This window comes from Phyllostomus hastatus, unplaced genomic scaffold (genome assembly GCF_019186645.2).
Source record: "Phyllostomus hastatus isolate PE091 unplaced genomic scaffold, TTU_PhHast_1.1 phas_contig_152, whole genome shotgun sequence".
Lineage (NCBI taxonomy): Eukaryota > Metazoa > Chordata > Mammalia > Chiroptera > Phyllostomidae > Phyllostomus > Phyllostomus hastatus.
The window spans coordinates 5,233,717-5,248,701 of NW_025333622.1; the positions used below are offsets into that span (position 1 = coordinate 5,233,717).

Sequence of the window (14,985 nt, forward strand, 5' to 3'; positions counted from 1 at the left end):
TGTCTTTATTAGATCAATACCATTTTTCCTTGTGACTGAAGTACTTTAACATTTCTTTGCATGTAGGTCTTCTGGTGATGAATTCTTTTAGCTTTTCTATATAAAAATATCCTTATTTTGCCTTTGTCTTTGAATAGTATTATCTTACTGTATAGAATCCTACATTCACTAATTTTCATTCAGTAACAAAAAAGTGTTACTTGGCTACTTTCTGGCTTACATTGTTTTTCATGGGGAATCTGTCATCCTTATCTTCATGCTTCTGTATGTAGTATGTGTTTTTCTATTCTGCTTTTAATATTTTCTCTTTATCATTGTTTATCATTTCTCTTTTGTGTGATATGATTGACATTTAAGATTGTATTAGTTTTATGTGTACAACATAATGATTTGATATACGTAGAGAGAAATTATTAACATAATTTAGTTAGTATCCATCACTACACATAATTCCAAAAACTTTTTTCCCTGTGATGAAATCATCTAAGGTCTAATCTCTTAGCAACTTCCAAATACACTGTGGTTTTTAACTGTAGTCACCATGCTGTGAATTACATCCCCAGCACTTAACTCATCTCATCACTGGAAGTTTGGGAGAAGGTGGTCCAAAAGTACAGACTTCCAGTCAGTGTTTCTTTTATCTTCATGTTTCTTATGCTTAGGTTAATTGAACATTTTAGAATTTGTAGGTTTTAACTTTGTATAAATTTTGGAAATTTTTCAGCAGTTACTTCTTGAAATATATTTTGTGTCTTTTCTCCTCTCTTCTTTTAGACTTCAGTTACATGGGTATTAGACTCATGAGGTTGTAACACTGATGCTCTGTTTATTCCCCTTAAAGCTATTTCCCTGTTTTCATTTTATTTTTTTGATTCTTTGTTTGTTTTTCTGGGTTTTTTGTTTTTTGCTTGTTTTTTGTTGGGTCTTTAAGATCATTATTTTTTTTCTGCAGTGTTTAATCTGCTTTTAATTTCTTCTAGTTATTTTTCCTCTCAGATATTCTTTATCTCTGGAAGTCCTATTTGAGCCTTTTTTTTATGTGTTCCATGTCTCTCTACACATTCCAGTGCTTTAATGTTACTATCCACTGATTTTATCATGTGTCATTTCTTGGACAATTTAGATTAATTTTTCTCTTCATGGATTATATTTTTGTACTTCTTCACATGCCTGGTAATTTTTTAATAGGTGCCGTATATAAACTTTACCTTAATATAGTCCTATAAATAGTTTAGACCTTGTTCTTAGATGCATTTATATGTTAAAAAAGTTTCATCTTTTAGCCTTGCTTTTTTAAGCTTTATTTTATGAGATCACAGTAGCATTTTGATTAGGGCTGATATTGCTCTACTTCTGACACAAGACCCTTGTGACTACCTAATAGATTGTGGATTATGAGGATGTCCACTCTGGCTGCTGAGGAGCTATTATTCCCAGCTCTGTATGATATTTGGGGATTTTTATCTTATCCTTTCAGGAGGTACTCTCGTAATTGTATTAGTTTTCCTTGAGCTGCTGTAACAAATTACCATTAACTGAGTGGCTTACAGCATCAGAAATTTATTCTCACTGTGCTGGAGGTCAGAAGTCCAAAATCAGGGTGTTGGGCACAGTTATTTCCTTCTAAAGGCTCTGAGGAAGAATCTGTCCCATGCTTTTTTGCAAGCTTCTGGTGGTTAATGGCAGTCTTTGGCATTCCTTTGCATGTTGCTGCATCACTTCAGTCTGCTTCATCTTTACCCAGCCTTCTTCCCTGTGTGTTTCTCTGTATTCTCTCTTCTTTGTATAACCATAGCAGTCTCTGGATTTATGGCCCCATCTAACCCAGTGTGACCTCATCTTAACTCTTAACACTGGCGGAGACCCTATTTCCAAATAAGACCACACTCTGGGTGGCTGAGTAGACATGAATTTTGGGAGACATGAACCCACTACACTGACCTTGAGTATTTCCTCACATAATATGCTGATCAGTTCTCATCAGCACTGAAAACTGGAGGGAGACCATCTATGGATCTTCTGAGTTTTCTTTCTCAGCAGATTTCTTCTTGATGATATTCTGCCCACTAACTCTAGACCCAGGGCTCTGCCTGGGTTCTCACTCACAGCTCCACAGACTAAAAACTCTCCAGGTGGTAAACTCTCCAGGTAGGGCTGTTTTTCTTCTCTCAGGTATCACTGTCCTTTGTTTGATGCTTAGTGTGCTAAAATAATAATAATAATAATAATAACAATAATACAAACTTTACATATCTGTCTCTTTTTCATTTATTTAAGGCAAGAAGAAAAACATTTTTTTTTCCATTTCACCTTACTTGGATAATATCTTAATAAAATTTTTACTAATTCCCTATTCAATTTTATTTAAGTGACTGATATTATAAGCAGGAACTTTTTGTTTAACAAAAGGCCAAAATGTTGTTCATGTTGCTATCTATCCACAATAGTGCGTTGCTGGTTAGAATAAGTTTTATTCAAGTCTCTCAGGTCCAACACTATCCACACTATCCTTGCAATATTTTTTCATATAATTATTCTTCTCAGTGGCATTTTTTTCATTAAAGAATAATTTTTAACTTTCTGAATATTTACCTTTAAGGCTAGCCATGTTAAATTGGACAACTCTTAAGTATTGAAGTATGGAAAATAGATTGAATTGTAGATATATACTTCATATTTTCTTCACGCTTTAGTTTCATTGCTTTTGTTCTATTTATCATTCCATTTAGAAAACTTGATATCTCATTTCTAATTCTACAGTAAGAAAATGTGGTTTATAGGTCTGAATGTTTTGTATATGTATGTGTGGATGAGTGTATGGGGTATGTTATATATAAGTATACATTTGTGTGTGTGTGTATATATATAAATTTTATTCTATTATACCACCCTATGAGGTTGATTATTATTTGATTTGACAGGTACTCTTTCTACAGTTCAATTATTAAATCAGCTATCCTAAATTGTTATTTATATAATAATAAATGAACTCTGATTAGTAGATTACAGCTTTGTATTCAGTTCTGTTGGTTACTTTGAGAATTCAACTTCAGATTCTCAAGATTTATTATTTTTCCTATATGTAGATATTTAAATGTGAAAACTTTAATGATATTACTTGTTCAAATAGTATTTACTTTTTCTCAGTCATTTGATATCTTTAAGAAGACCGGTTCAAATAAGTAGTACAAGTTGATTTTTCATTGACTTACTCATTTTAAGATGAGAAATTAGTTTTTTAAAGGACTGTAAAACAATATAGCCAGTAAAATTTAGAACAGAACATAAAGAAAAAGTGAAGTTATTATTTTGGAATGTACTTTAAAGCAATGATTTGACTTAGTTTTCAGGAAGTGGACTAAAGTAATGAAATATGTACATTAAATACATCATGGCCTTGGAAAATGTAAACTAGGATATAAGCTTATATTGATATATGCTAGAAGAAAAAGTAGAAACATAGGAGGGGGAACAGAAAATCCCAAAATTTTCTTCGGGGGGGTGGGCCCCTTGTAGCACAGGCTTCCCCCCCTAGGTAAGTGTTCTAGGAACCCAGCTGTGCCAGTGCACTGGCATTGTTGTGAGAGGCTGTGTCACCTTCAGTGAATTTGTTTTGAAGGCTCTTTCAACATGTTTGCCCCTTTCATGATGGGTGATTGACAAGCGCACCTGCCCACACTGCACTGAGTGGTCAGCAGTTTTTAACCAAAAAAGGCATGATACCTGTGCGCCCACACCATTCACCTGATCTCACCTGGATAAAAAAGTCCTCAAAGTGGATTGTTTTGCCAATGTAGAAGAGGTGAAACAAAAAAAGGCATAAGCACTAAAAGGCCTCAAAATCAGCAAGTTCAAAAACTGTTTTGAGCAGTGGAAAAAACGTCTCTACAGTTGTATCACATCAAATAGGGAGTACTTTGAAGGAGACTGAAGTTTAAACATGTAAAAATAAATACACAGTTTTTTAAAAATTCCATTTTGGGGGTGTTCTTCCTTGTATAACATGTTACATAGGTCTATACAGTTAGTATTCTGTGTTGGAAATTTGGTTTTTAGCTTCCTAGAAGCCTATACAAAGAGGAAAAGCTCATAAGTGATATAGTTTTCTCTGTGACAAGAGAAACACAGTAATTTTTTTCTAGGAAGCATAATTTTTATTGGCATTTAGTGCTGTCAGAAGCTTCTCATTTAGAAAAACATTGGTTAGTGTTCTTAGGATTCATATATCATGTACAACACTGATTCTTACCCAACTTTTCATACTACTTTTAATCAGAAGGTCATAATTTAATGAAAGCACTTCAGCAGAGTGTCATAATATTGTAGTAAGCATTTCTAGATTATTCTTATAAAAAGCTAGAAATAGATAACCTGCTTGCCCTTCATTCAGCTTTTTATAACTACTACTTCTCTCAACTAGACATTTCATACAGATTAGACACTTTAAACTCTGGCAGGAATCTGAGGTATTGATAAAAAATATTTATGTCTTCTGTTTAATGAGAAAAATATAAAATATTGCTTTCATTATTATATCATTCAGTATTTTAGTTATATACTAAGTTTATGTTAAGAAAGTGCTTTAGTTTGAGTAATTTTTTTTCATTCTTTATACAGGTTTGATAACCCAGCTGCTGTAAGCCCAACTCCAACAAGACAGCTAACGTTTAACTACCTCCTTCCTGTGAATGCTTGGCTTCTGTTAAATCCTTCAGAGCTCTGCTGTGATTGGACCATGGGAACAATACCACTTATAGAGTCATTTCTAGATATTCGAAATTTTGCCACATTTACTTTCTTTTGTTTTTTGGGAGCATTGGGAGTATTCGGTCTCAGATACCCTGGTAATTCCTCCAAAGCTGTTTTAATGGTAAGAAACTTTCTTCAGTTTTCCGATGATATTACATTCTATCGATTCATTAAGAGACTGCTTTTAATTCATCAAAACCATCTTTTTAGAGGCAGAATATTTCTTTTGTCAACATCACTCTAATTTATGCACTTATTTTAAGTTACCCTAAAATTCTATATCAGAATTTGAAATGCATGCATTTCAATTTGACATATATTCAGTGTGTAAAATAAAAACTGATTATGAAATTTTTTAATTTGGTAGAAACTCTGAAATCATGAGGTATTTCTTTTGGCATCATTTTCTTATATTCTTTTTACCTTTTTACCCAATTTGATTATACACTTTTTGAAGAAATGGACCATATTATATACTGTTGAGGGGATACAGAGAAGAGTGTTATCAGAGATGTGCAGCTAGAAATATATAGCTCTTTCATTCTCATTAGCAAGATGTTCATTACTCCCTAAGATATTCCTTACTCTGTTCAAAGAACTCTGAAAGTCATGTTGTTGTTTTTCTGAAGTTTCTTTATAAATTTCTTAGTCTGCCCTCCCTCAGTTCTTACTCATAATATTTCTAATGCCTTTCTTTTAAATTATTGAAGACAATAACAATCTTTAATATTTTCTTGAACAATTACTATATGCCAGAAAGCATTTTTAATAATTTCCAAATATATTTTTCCATTGTTAGCCAGTAGTTTATTAAATAATTTTTTATTGCAACTTATTACCAGTCAGCATTTAGGCACTAAGTATATGGTAATAAAAAGAAATAAAGCATCCTCATTTCCAGGGAAATTTCATTCTAGAGAAATTTGAGATAAAGATAAGACTAACAGAATATAGGGTTTAGGGGAAAGATTAAATTTACTATTATTTTTGGACCTAATGAATTTAGATACCTTTGTAACATACTAGTGTAGTGAAGATTTTGAATACCCCTTTGTCCCTGGAGTTCAGAAAAGCCTAAGCTGCAGATAAAAATTTGATTGGTTGGTGTAGAGATAGTAATTAAAACCAGAAGGTGGATAAGAAGGCCTGGAAGATGCTACAGAGCAGGCTTTCTCAACTGGGTTTTTGTCATGTTTCTCAAAGTTGGAAACCAGCTAGTACAAGTCTAGATGCATAAAAGTTCATCCATACATATAATGAATGCCTTAGAGTATTTGATCTTTAGTCTCTCAGAAAATAGTTGAAGGGGCTGCATAGAGTGAAAGAGAAGCCTACAACTAGATCTTGAAAAACTCCCATTATTTAGATATGTAGAGGTGAATGAACCTACATAGGAGCTAGAACAAATGGACAGAAGAATAGGAAACTGTTCAAAAGACAGAATGGTTAATACTAACAGGTGCCGTTAAGTAGAAAATTTGGATTTGACCTCCTTTAGATATAGTAGTTACTTTAGTGAATTTATTTCTGTCAGGTGATTTGATTAGGAGATGAGGGAGTGAAGATAGCTAGTGTCAATAACCTGCTGTGTTAACTTCAAATATTTCAGAGGATAAGACAAGCTTGAAATTACTACCTGACTTAGTAAGAAAAGACTGCTGGTTAGGCAGTGACTGCCAGCATAACAAACTGCTGATCTTATGTGGGTAGGGCTTGGGAGAACATAGAGACCTAGAGCTGGTGGACCTTCAGAGGTGGGAGTGGTTTGATGTTGGAGGTAGGCAGTTGATTGACACTTAGAATCACTTTCATTGGAAGACTCAGTTGGGTGACTTTTAGAAGCAAGGCAATGAAGGGTTGGCTTACAGAAACATATTCATTGAGTTGAAATGTTGATTATGTATAGTTAAAATCAGCTAGTTACTGCAAAAGTCTTTTCTTGAGAGTGTGGAAACTTGCTTTTTACCCAAAGGACCTAATGAATGGTTAAGGTAGCTTAAAGATACATTGTTAAAAGAGAATATTTTTAAGGTTGGAGAGGCAAGAACATGTTTAAGTATAGGTTGCAGTTGATTAGAAAGTCACTGAGTAAATGAAAGAAGCGATGATTATAGTGAGATTTGTGAGGAACAGGAGAATATAGACCTCAGGTTTGGCCTGAGACAAATTAATGGAGACACCTTTTGTTACAGAAAGGATGGAAATGAGCATGAATGTGGATGTTGGTATGTTTAGTAACAGGGAATTAAAGGAATTATGACTTTAGTTTTCTAAGTTTGGAAGTGACATGAGTCAAAAGTTTAAACAAAGTAGTCAGTATTTAAGATAGTCCAGGAAAGTTGGAGTGAACCTACCAAAGAAACCTAGGAATCCTGAGCAGTCGTAAGGATCAGTTTGAAGTCATTGATCATGAATTTGTGATATTAATTTATTCTTGGGAACTGCCTCTAGTATTGTTTGTTGCTCAGATAAATGCAAACAAAGCAAATGTATGATAGATACTATCTACAGCTGAGGTTCGTCTAAAAGAAAGATTGAAAAAAAAATAGATGAATTTAAAACTTTTTCAAATAAAAGAATAACGTGTAATGTAAGCTGAATAGAAAATAGAGGATGCGCCCTGACTGGTGTGGCTTAGTGGGTTGGGTGTCGTCCCATTGACCAAAAGGTTGCTGTTTCAGTTCCTGGTCACAGCACATGCCTGGGTTTCAGGCCAAGTCCCAGAGGCAACCAGTCGATGTTTCTCTCCCTCTCTTGCTCTCTCCCTTCCTCTGTCTCTAAAAGTAAATAAATAAAATCTTAAAAAAAAAAAGAAAACAGAGAATCAGAGGATAGTGTCAATGAAATAAATGTGCATTTAGATAAATTTTATTTTATGTGTATGAAAGAGGAACAGTTGGGACCTTAGGTATAACTGCTTTGAATAAAGTCTTGAACATGCTATTTTTTATGGTGATATTTTCTGAAGATCTCTAGAAGGGATAAGTAGATCAAAATAGCATCTACCAAATACCAGATAAGCAAGTTAAGCAGTTATTAAATAAAATGACACTGTATCCCAACAATATCATGTAATTAATTTTATTTATAAAAAGTTGCAAATGGGAATTAGTTTACCTTATGTTACATAGGAAGTAGGAAGTGAAACAAATTTGTCTCCAAACTTTCCACTACAATGCTTCCTTTCAAAGAGAGTTTACGTTACTGGTGAAGGAGGGAAATTATGTTAGGTAGAGTGAAATAGGTCGGCATACATTAATAGAGAGCATATTAGACCTTCTAAATTAATAATTAGTAGAGCCATTCCCTATCTAAGAACCAATAGATTTGGAAGAAGATTACTTTTCTTTTTTGTGTAGCTAATGTATCAGTCCATGATGCATCTTTGGATCAATTTAATACTTACAGTTATTTCAAATGAAATTGCTTTAAGGCAGCCATGAATTAATAGGGAGTTTTTTTAAAGGACTGCATACTTAGGAACATCTCTGTCCCACAGCTAGATGATTATTTTTTCAAGTACTTCTGGGAAATATAAAATGAATTACGCACTTTTAATGTTTTACCTTTTTGATTAAAAAGAAAACTAGATACAATTGTTGTGATACGGAACAATATAATGGTAGTACTTTTCTTCAGACTCAGTATTACCTCATTAGAGATCATTAATTTGTGATTCATGGAGAAAGTATTCTTTTTAATATATATAGATGTCTTTATTTATATTTTAGTAATAAAGAACAGACATTCTTGACTCTCAGACTTATGAAGCTGAAGGAACAACTTACTCTGTTAGGTACTATAAAACAAATCAAAGCAACAAAATATGAAAGCATATGTCTATAGAAACAAATGTTCTAATGATGGCTTACTTATTTTCTTCCTCAAGTCATTTGTGCCATTCTTTTTGTAATGTCTTTATAACCTGGAAACTATATACCACCCCATTTTCAAACTGAACAAAAACACTGTGCATTTTTGGCATGTTTTATTTTGGTTAGAATTTCTTAGAATAATAGGCTAAAAGATTATTTATATAAACAGAAGCAATTTTATTCTTAGACATATACTAAGCCTCTGTTAAATATATGTGATTCATCAGAATATTATGCAAAGTAATGCTGAGGTATAGAAGTAGCAATCTATTATCTTGTCTGAAACACACCTTATCAATTTCCAATATGATATGGTTATTTAAAATAGTAACAAAAACTGGCACATTCATCTATTTTATCAACCTTTGTGGTTTTGTTTTGTTAAAACCTATTAACATCTTTCTCTGTCAGTTTACCACATGAACATTAGTTACATGTATAAAAATTACCAATGTCTTATTTTAGATATATTTTCAAAAAAGACTTTTATTTAATTGGGTGAATTTTAATTATAAGTTCTAACATTCAAGAAGACTTCATCTCTCACATTGTTGACATACATTTTTATTTGTTATTATCCTAAGTTTCATGTTTAAACAATATTCTTTATAAAATTAAGTTATGTTGTAATATTAATAGCATTTCCAAATTATATGACAAAATATTTGGATTTGACTCTTGAGTGTTCTTATATTTTTTAATTTAATGAAATATCTTCTTTTTCTTTGTAGGCACTTTGTTTAATGGCGTTACCATTTATTCCTGCATCAAACCTTTTTTTTCCAGTTGGATTTGTTGTTGCTGAGAGAGTATTATATGTTCCTAGCATGGGGTTCTGTATCTTGGTAGCCCATGGATGGTGCAAAATATCAACAAAAAGGTGAATTTAAATATGTTTATATAATACTAACTATAGAATCGAATGTGATACATTTAAGTATTTAAGTGTTTGTTTAATTTGATTTTATAAGTCATACTTGTATACCTCTGTTTTTTACTTTATAGTCTCATTTTTCTGTAATTCAGGTTAGGAAAGCTCCATTGCATTTACTGCATCTTAAGTTTTTCATACTTGTATAATTTTATTTTATAGCCTAAGACATAAACTTTGAGTAAGACCCAAATGAAAACAAGGATATTATTGAGACTAAAGTTAAAAATGACCATTGTCACTCATACACAGTGAACTAAGATATAGTCTTACTTAGGTGAGTTATAATGAGTTCATAATATATATGAAATGTACAGGGTGAAGCAAAAGTAGGTTTGCAGTTGTTTGTATGGAAAATAATACAAGGATAAATTCTTTCATATACTCACAACTGTGAGTACTATCGTTTCTTGCTATCATTGCTGTCTTCATCATAACCACCATGTCCTGATTGCCTTAAGCTAAACAGTTAAGGAACAGAATAGTCAAACTGAATGTATTCAAGAAATGGTCACTGTCTCTCCTTTCTTTCTCACTTCCAGTCACCCTTCAACACACAGAATTCTGACTTTTCTCTGTATCACCTACTAACGTAGATAACAAAGTGCCTCCTGGTAGCTAAATTATTCAAGGCTTTTATTTAAAATTTATTTCTCAGGCATCTGTAAAAGGTCTCTCTTGGTTCTCTTTCACATCTGTTTATTTCTGCTCTGTTGTCTGATTTCTTCTTGCTGTGCTTGCTCTTTAAATATTTATTATTTCTCAGAGTTTTACTCATAGCCATTTTTATCATACTACATATTTTCCCTAGATGATCTCATCTGTGTCTACAGTTTTTACTACTGTCTGCCAAACCTTTCCCCTTAACATTGACCCATATATCCTAATATAATCAGTATCAATATTTTAGTGCCTACCCTGTGCCTGGTGCCCTAAGAGACCATTTAGATTTGTTTTCTCATTTGATCTTGACATTCCTTAACTCTGTTTTTGTACATGTTAAAATAGAAGATCAAACAGGTCACCTAAAATGTTATGCAAGATCACATAGCTAGTAAATAGCCATCTTGGTTCAAATGTACCATGTGTTTTCTAATCCATGCACTCTTATTCTGGTTAAGTATGTCTATCAAAATGAAAGAAATTGAACTGTGTTACCAGGGCAAAAAACACAGATTTAGAAAACATTAGTACCAAATGAGATCATAGGGATCATTGAAGTATAATCATCTTTTTATAGATAAGGAATTGAGTCTCAAATAATTAAAGTGTATGATTTGCATTTGTTTAATAAAGAGTGAAGTTTACTCTGACTTTTAATAAACAATTCTAGCTTTTTTTAAAATTTAAAATTATTCCAAGAATGTCATCATAATCTGTGGTGTGTAATTGTAAGGAGAAATGTTTTTAAATGTAGCCAGTGATAAGATTCACCCTTTTTAAACACAGGTAAGAATATTCAAGTTGTAGGTAGTGGTACAAAGTATATTTATTCTTCTAAATATAAGAAGTCATAATTCTGATTGTTATCAATTTTTGTTTTTAAATCTTAGCAAAACTTTTGAATAGAGGTAAACATTGGAATATTTAATATGACTGAAGTGGAAGGTAGTATTCAGATATTTAAGTTTTTGATGTTGTTCTCTCTGAAGTTGGATAATTATTGGAACGATCCCTACTTTTTAGAATAAGTTCAGAAAGGACATTGGGGTTTTTTTAAACATATTTCTTCTGTTCTAAAAGATAAAGTGCTTTTGGTGATATAGACAATGTTTTTGCTTTATTTTTTTCCTCTTAAACAGTGTATTTAAAAAGTTATCCTGGGTTTGTCTGTCTTTGGTGATATTCACTCATGCCTTAAAAACACTCCACAGAAATTGGGATTGGGAGTCTGAGTATACGTTGTTTATGTCAGCCTTGAAGGTAAAGTATTATCCAGAATGACAGGAAAGTATATCATCAATTACTTTTTATAGCCATGTCTAAGATGCTTTAACTTTTTAATTTTTAATTAGACATTTGACTATTAGTATTAAGTACTTCACCAAAAAATTAATAAAAATAATTTGTTCTTTATATAATATATACCTTAACTAGTGCTTTGAACTTACTTGTATTTCTACAACACATACTAATTTCCTAAATGCTATATAGTTGTTAGAAATGTAAATGATAAACATTTAAATAGGAATACTGTATTTCATTGGTTCTTAACATTCAAATTTTTTAAACTTTCAACATATCTGAAGTTATAATAAATCTTACAGTGAAAGGATCTTACAATTAATTAGTGACCTTTTTCTTAATAGTACATAAAATAACAATGAGTCTTAATAATTGCTGGCATGTTAGAGCCAATAAAATAAAATAATGGCAAAAAATGGCAACCTACTATGTAAAAGATAACCAAGCAATGGTTACAATACTATAGGAAAATAGGAACTGGCAGAATGGATTGATAGAGCACTTCTATGAAATGGACAATATAAATAGGAATAAGGTCTTCTTAAAAGTCATAAAATTTGTTTTCTATAAATAAAAGTTAAAGGCAGAGATTTTTCTCTTTTTCCTTTTCAGATGCTCTCTTAAAATCTCTAAATTCTTAACTTTCTTTTGGCTATTTCAGTATTCTCCATTGCCTAGCTTTATTGGATCACTGCCTGTTCCACAAGTCTATGTGACTTCTTGATTTGACATCTATTTAAGATTTACATGGCTTTCCTCTTGTATCACTCAGTACGTCCACTGTTTCCCCTAGTTCAAAAGTCTACAAATCAGTGAGACTTCATTACCACTATTATTAATTCATCCTTCTAGATTACCAGGGGTGCCCCCTAATTTTCAGGAATTTTGCTTGTCCTTGCTTTCAGGACAAGGCTCAAAACCATAGCCCCAATCACTGTAGCTATCTCCAAGGCTAGGTACTATCCTCTGCCGTCAGGAACACCATGTCCATGCCCGTGTGTGAACTCTGAAAGCACGGATCAACTTAGAGCTTTATTCTCAGGGTTCTTATAACCATGATAAGACTGCATAAGTAGCTGTCTGTGGAACCTAAAAGTGTGTTGTTAGTGCAATGTTAAACATATTCTCATGTTCAAATACCTTTTCTCCCAAAAGAATACAAGTAGTAGAAAAGAGTTTTAAAACAGCACTACGCTTTGATCAAATAAAATTTTCAGTAAAATTCTAATATATAAAATAAATGAAATTCAACTGCTATGGTATTAGTATGTTGACATTGAAAGGAGAGAGAGGGTAAATTAGGTGAAGTTTTTATTTGGCTTCTTCCTCAACTCCAGGAGCATCTTTAGTGGAACACTCTGTTCCAATAGTGTGCCAAATAAATCCTTATCTCTGTTAATTGGAGTCCTTTTTTTTTTCTCTGGGAGAAAATCCTAATGATGTCTTTTCCTGTTTCATTGAGATATAATTGACATAAATTTTTATTTAAGGTATGTAACAATGATTTGGTATATATATATTATATATATATATATAAAATAAAAGATTACCACAGTAAGTTTATTTAACATCTGTCACCTTACATATCTACAAATTTTTTTCTTGTGATGAGAACCTTTAAGATCTGCACTCCTACCAATTTTCAAATATACAATATGGTATTGTTAACTGAAGTCACCATGCTGCACATTGCATCCCCAGAACTTACTAAGTTTGTAACTGGAAGTATGTACCTTTTGACCACCTTCCCTCATTTATGGATATCTCCATGGAACACTGAGTTCCTGATTCTATATCAGACAAATATCTGTGTTAATTGGAGTCATATTTTTTTTAATTTGGCCTAATCTGACACTTTAAAATAAAATTTTATTATATTTTTCCATTACCATTTATCCCCCTAATATCTTCCCACAATGACCACACTGTTGTCCATGTCATGAGTCCTTTTCACTCCATCTTTGCCCCCTAACCCAACCCCCACAGCTGTCATCCTGTTCTCTGTCAGTTTGTCTCTATTTTGCTTGTTAGTTCAGTTTTTTAATTGCATTCCACGTATGAGTGATGGAGTGATATTTTTTAATTGTAACTAATTTCTGTCTGTATTTGTATATTTAAGGTAAATAAAAATAATGCCAAATTATGGAATAATGTGGGTCATGCTCTGGAAAATGAAAAGAACTTTGAGAGAGCTTTGAAATACTTCCTACAGGCTACCCATGTTCAGCCAGGTAAGCATTATTAATTAATAAAATTATTTTAATAATGTATTTTTTTTAAATATTGATTATATTTGAGGAAAATAAGGTAGAATTTACTTTCAAACTTTATTTCAGTGATGTGAATACTACCAGTGTTCCATGCTGGCTTATTTTGAATTAATTATGTCAGAAATACTTATATATGATATTTAAGGCCTAAAGACTCCACCAAAAACCTACCAGATCTAATATGTGAATTCAGCAAAGTAGCAGAATACTAAATTAATATTCAGACATTGATAGCATTTTTATACACCACTAATGAACTATCAAAGAAATTAGAAAAACAATCTCATTTACTCTTGCAACAACAACAAGAAAAATAAGGTACCTAGGAATAAATTTAACCAAGGAGGTAAAAGACCGATACTCAGAAAATTATAGGACTTTGAAGAAAGAAATTGAGGAAGATACAAACAAATAAGTGGAAACATATACCGTGTTCAAGGATGGGAAGAATTAACATCATTAAAATGTCCATTCTACCCAAAGCAATTTATAGATTCAACACAATCCCTATTAAAATACCAATGACATATTTCACAGGTCTAGAACAAATATTCCATAAATTTATATGGAGCCAACAAAGGCCCCAAATAGCCTCAACTTAAGAAAGAACAACAACAAAAAGAAATTTAAGGAATTGTTTTATATTGTTTTTAGGGATGGCATTGGTTAATTAAGTTACAGGTTTCAAGTGTGCACTTCTATAACACTTCAGCTATATGTTGCATTGTGTATTTACCGCCCAAATTCAAATCTCCTTCTGTCACCACATATTTGACATCTTTTATCCCTTACTACCTTCCCCCTTCCCTCTGGCAGCCACTGTATTGTTGTCTGTGTAAATGAGTTTTTGTTTGTTTGCCTTGTTTGTTCATTTGTTGCTTTCATTTTTTTACATGCTTATTGGACATTAACACAACCCCAAGAAAAGGATGGTTTGTTGCTTTCAGTTTTATATACCACATATGCATGAAACCATATCATTCTTGGCCTTTTCCATCTGAGTTATTTTGCTTAGCATGATATTCTCAAGATCCATTTTTGTTGTTGTAAATGGCAGTATTACATCTTACAGTGGAGTAGTATTCCATTGTATACATGTACCACATCTTTATCAAATTATCTATTGAAGGATGTCTTGATTATTTCCATGTTTTGTCCACCATGAATAATGCTGCAGTGCACATAGGGGTACATA

General features: G+C 32.3%; 1 protein-coding gene across 2 annotated transcripts in view; it reads left to right on the plus strand.

Moving 5' to 3' along the window:
• TMTC3 (transmembrane O-mannosyltransferase targeting cadherins 3) overlaps positions 1–14,985 on the plus strand; it is a 77,291-nt gene that overhangs the window by 39,280 nt on the left and 23,026 nt on the right. For both annotated transcript variants that reach the window (XM_045830570.1, XM_045830569.1), the window contains exons 7-10: positions 4,618–4,870; positions 9,356–9,504; positions 11,358–11,478; positions 13,640–13,751. In XM_045830570.1, coding sequence (XP_045686526.1) covers positions 4,618–4,870; positions 9,356–9,504; positions 11,358–11,478; positions 13,640–13,751 — 635 coding nt within the window. The remainder of the gene's footprint in view (positions 1–4,617; positions 4,871–9,355; positions 9,505–11,357; positions 11,479–13,639; positions 13,752–14,985) is intronic.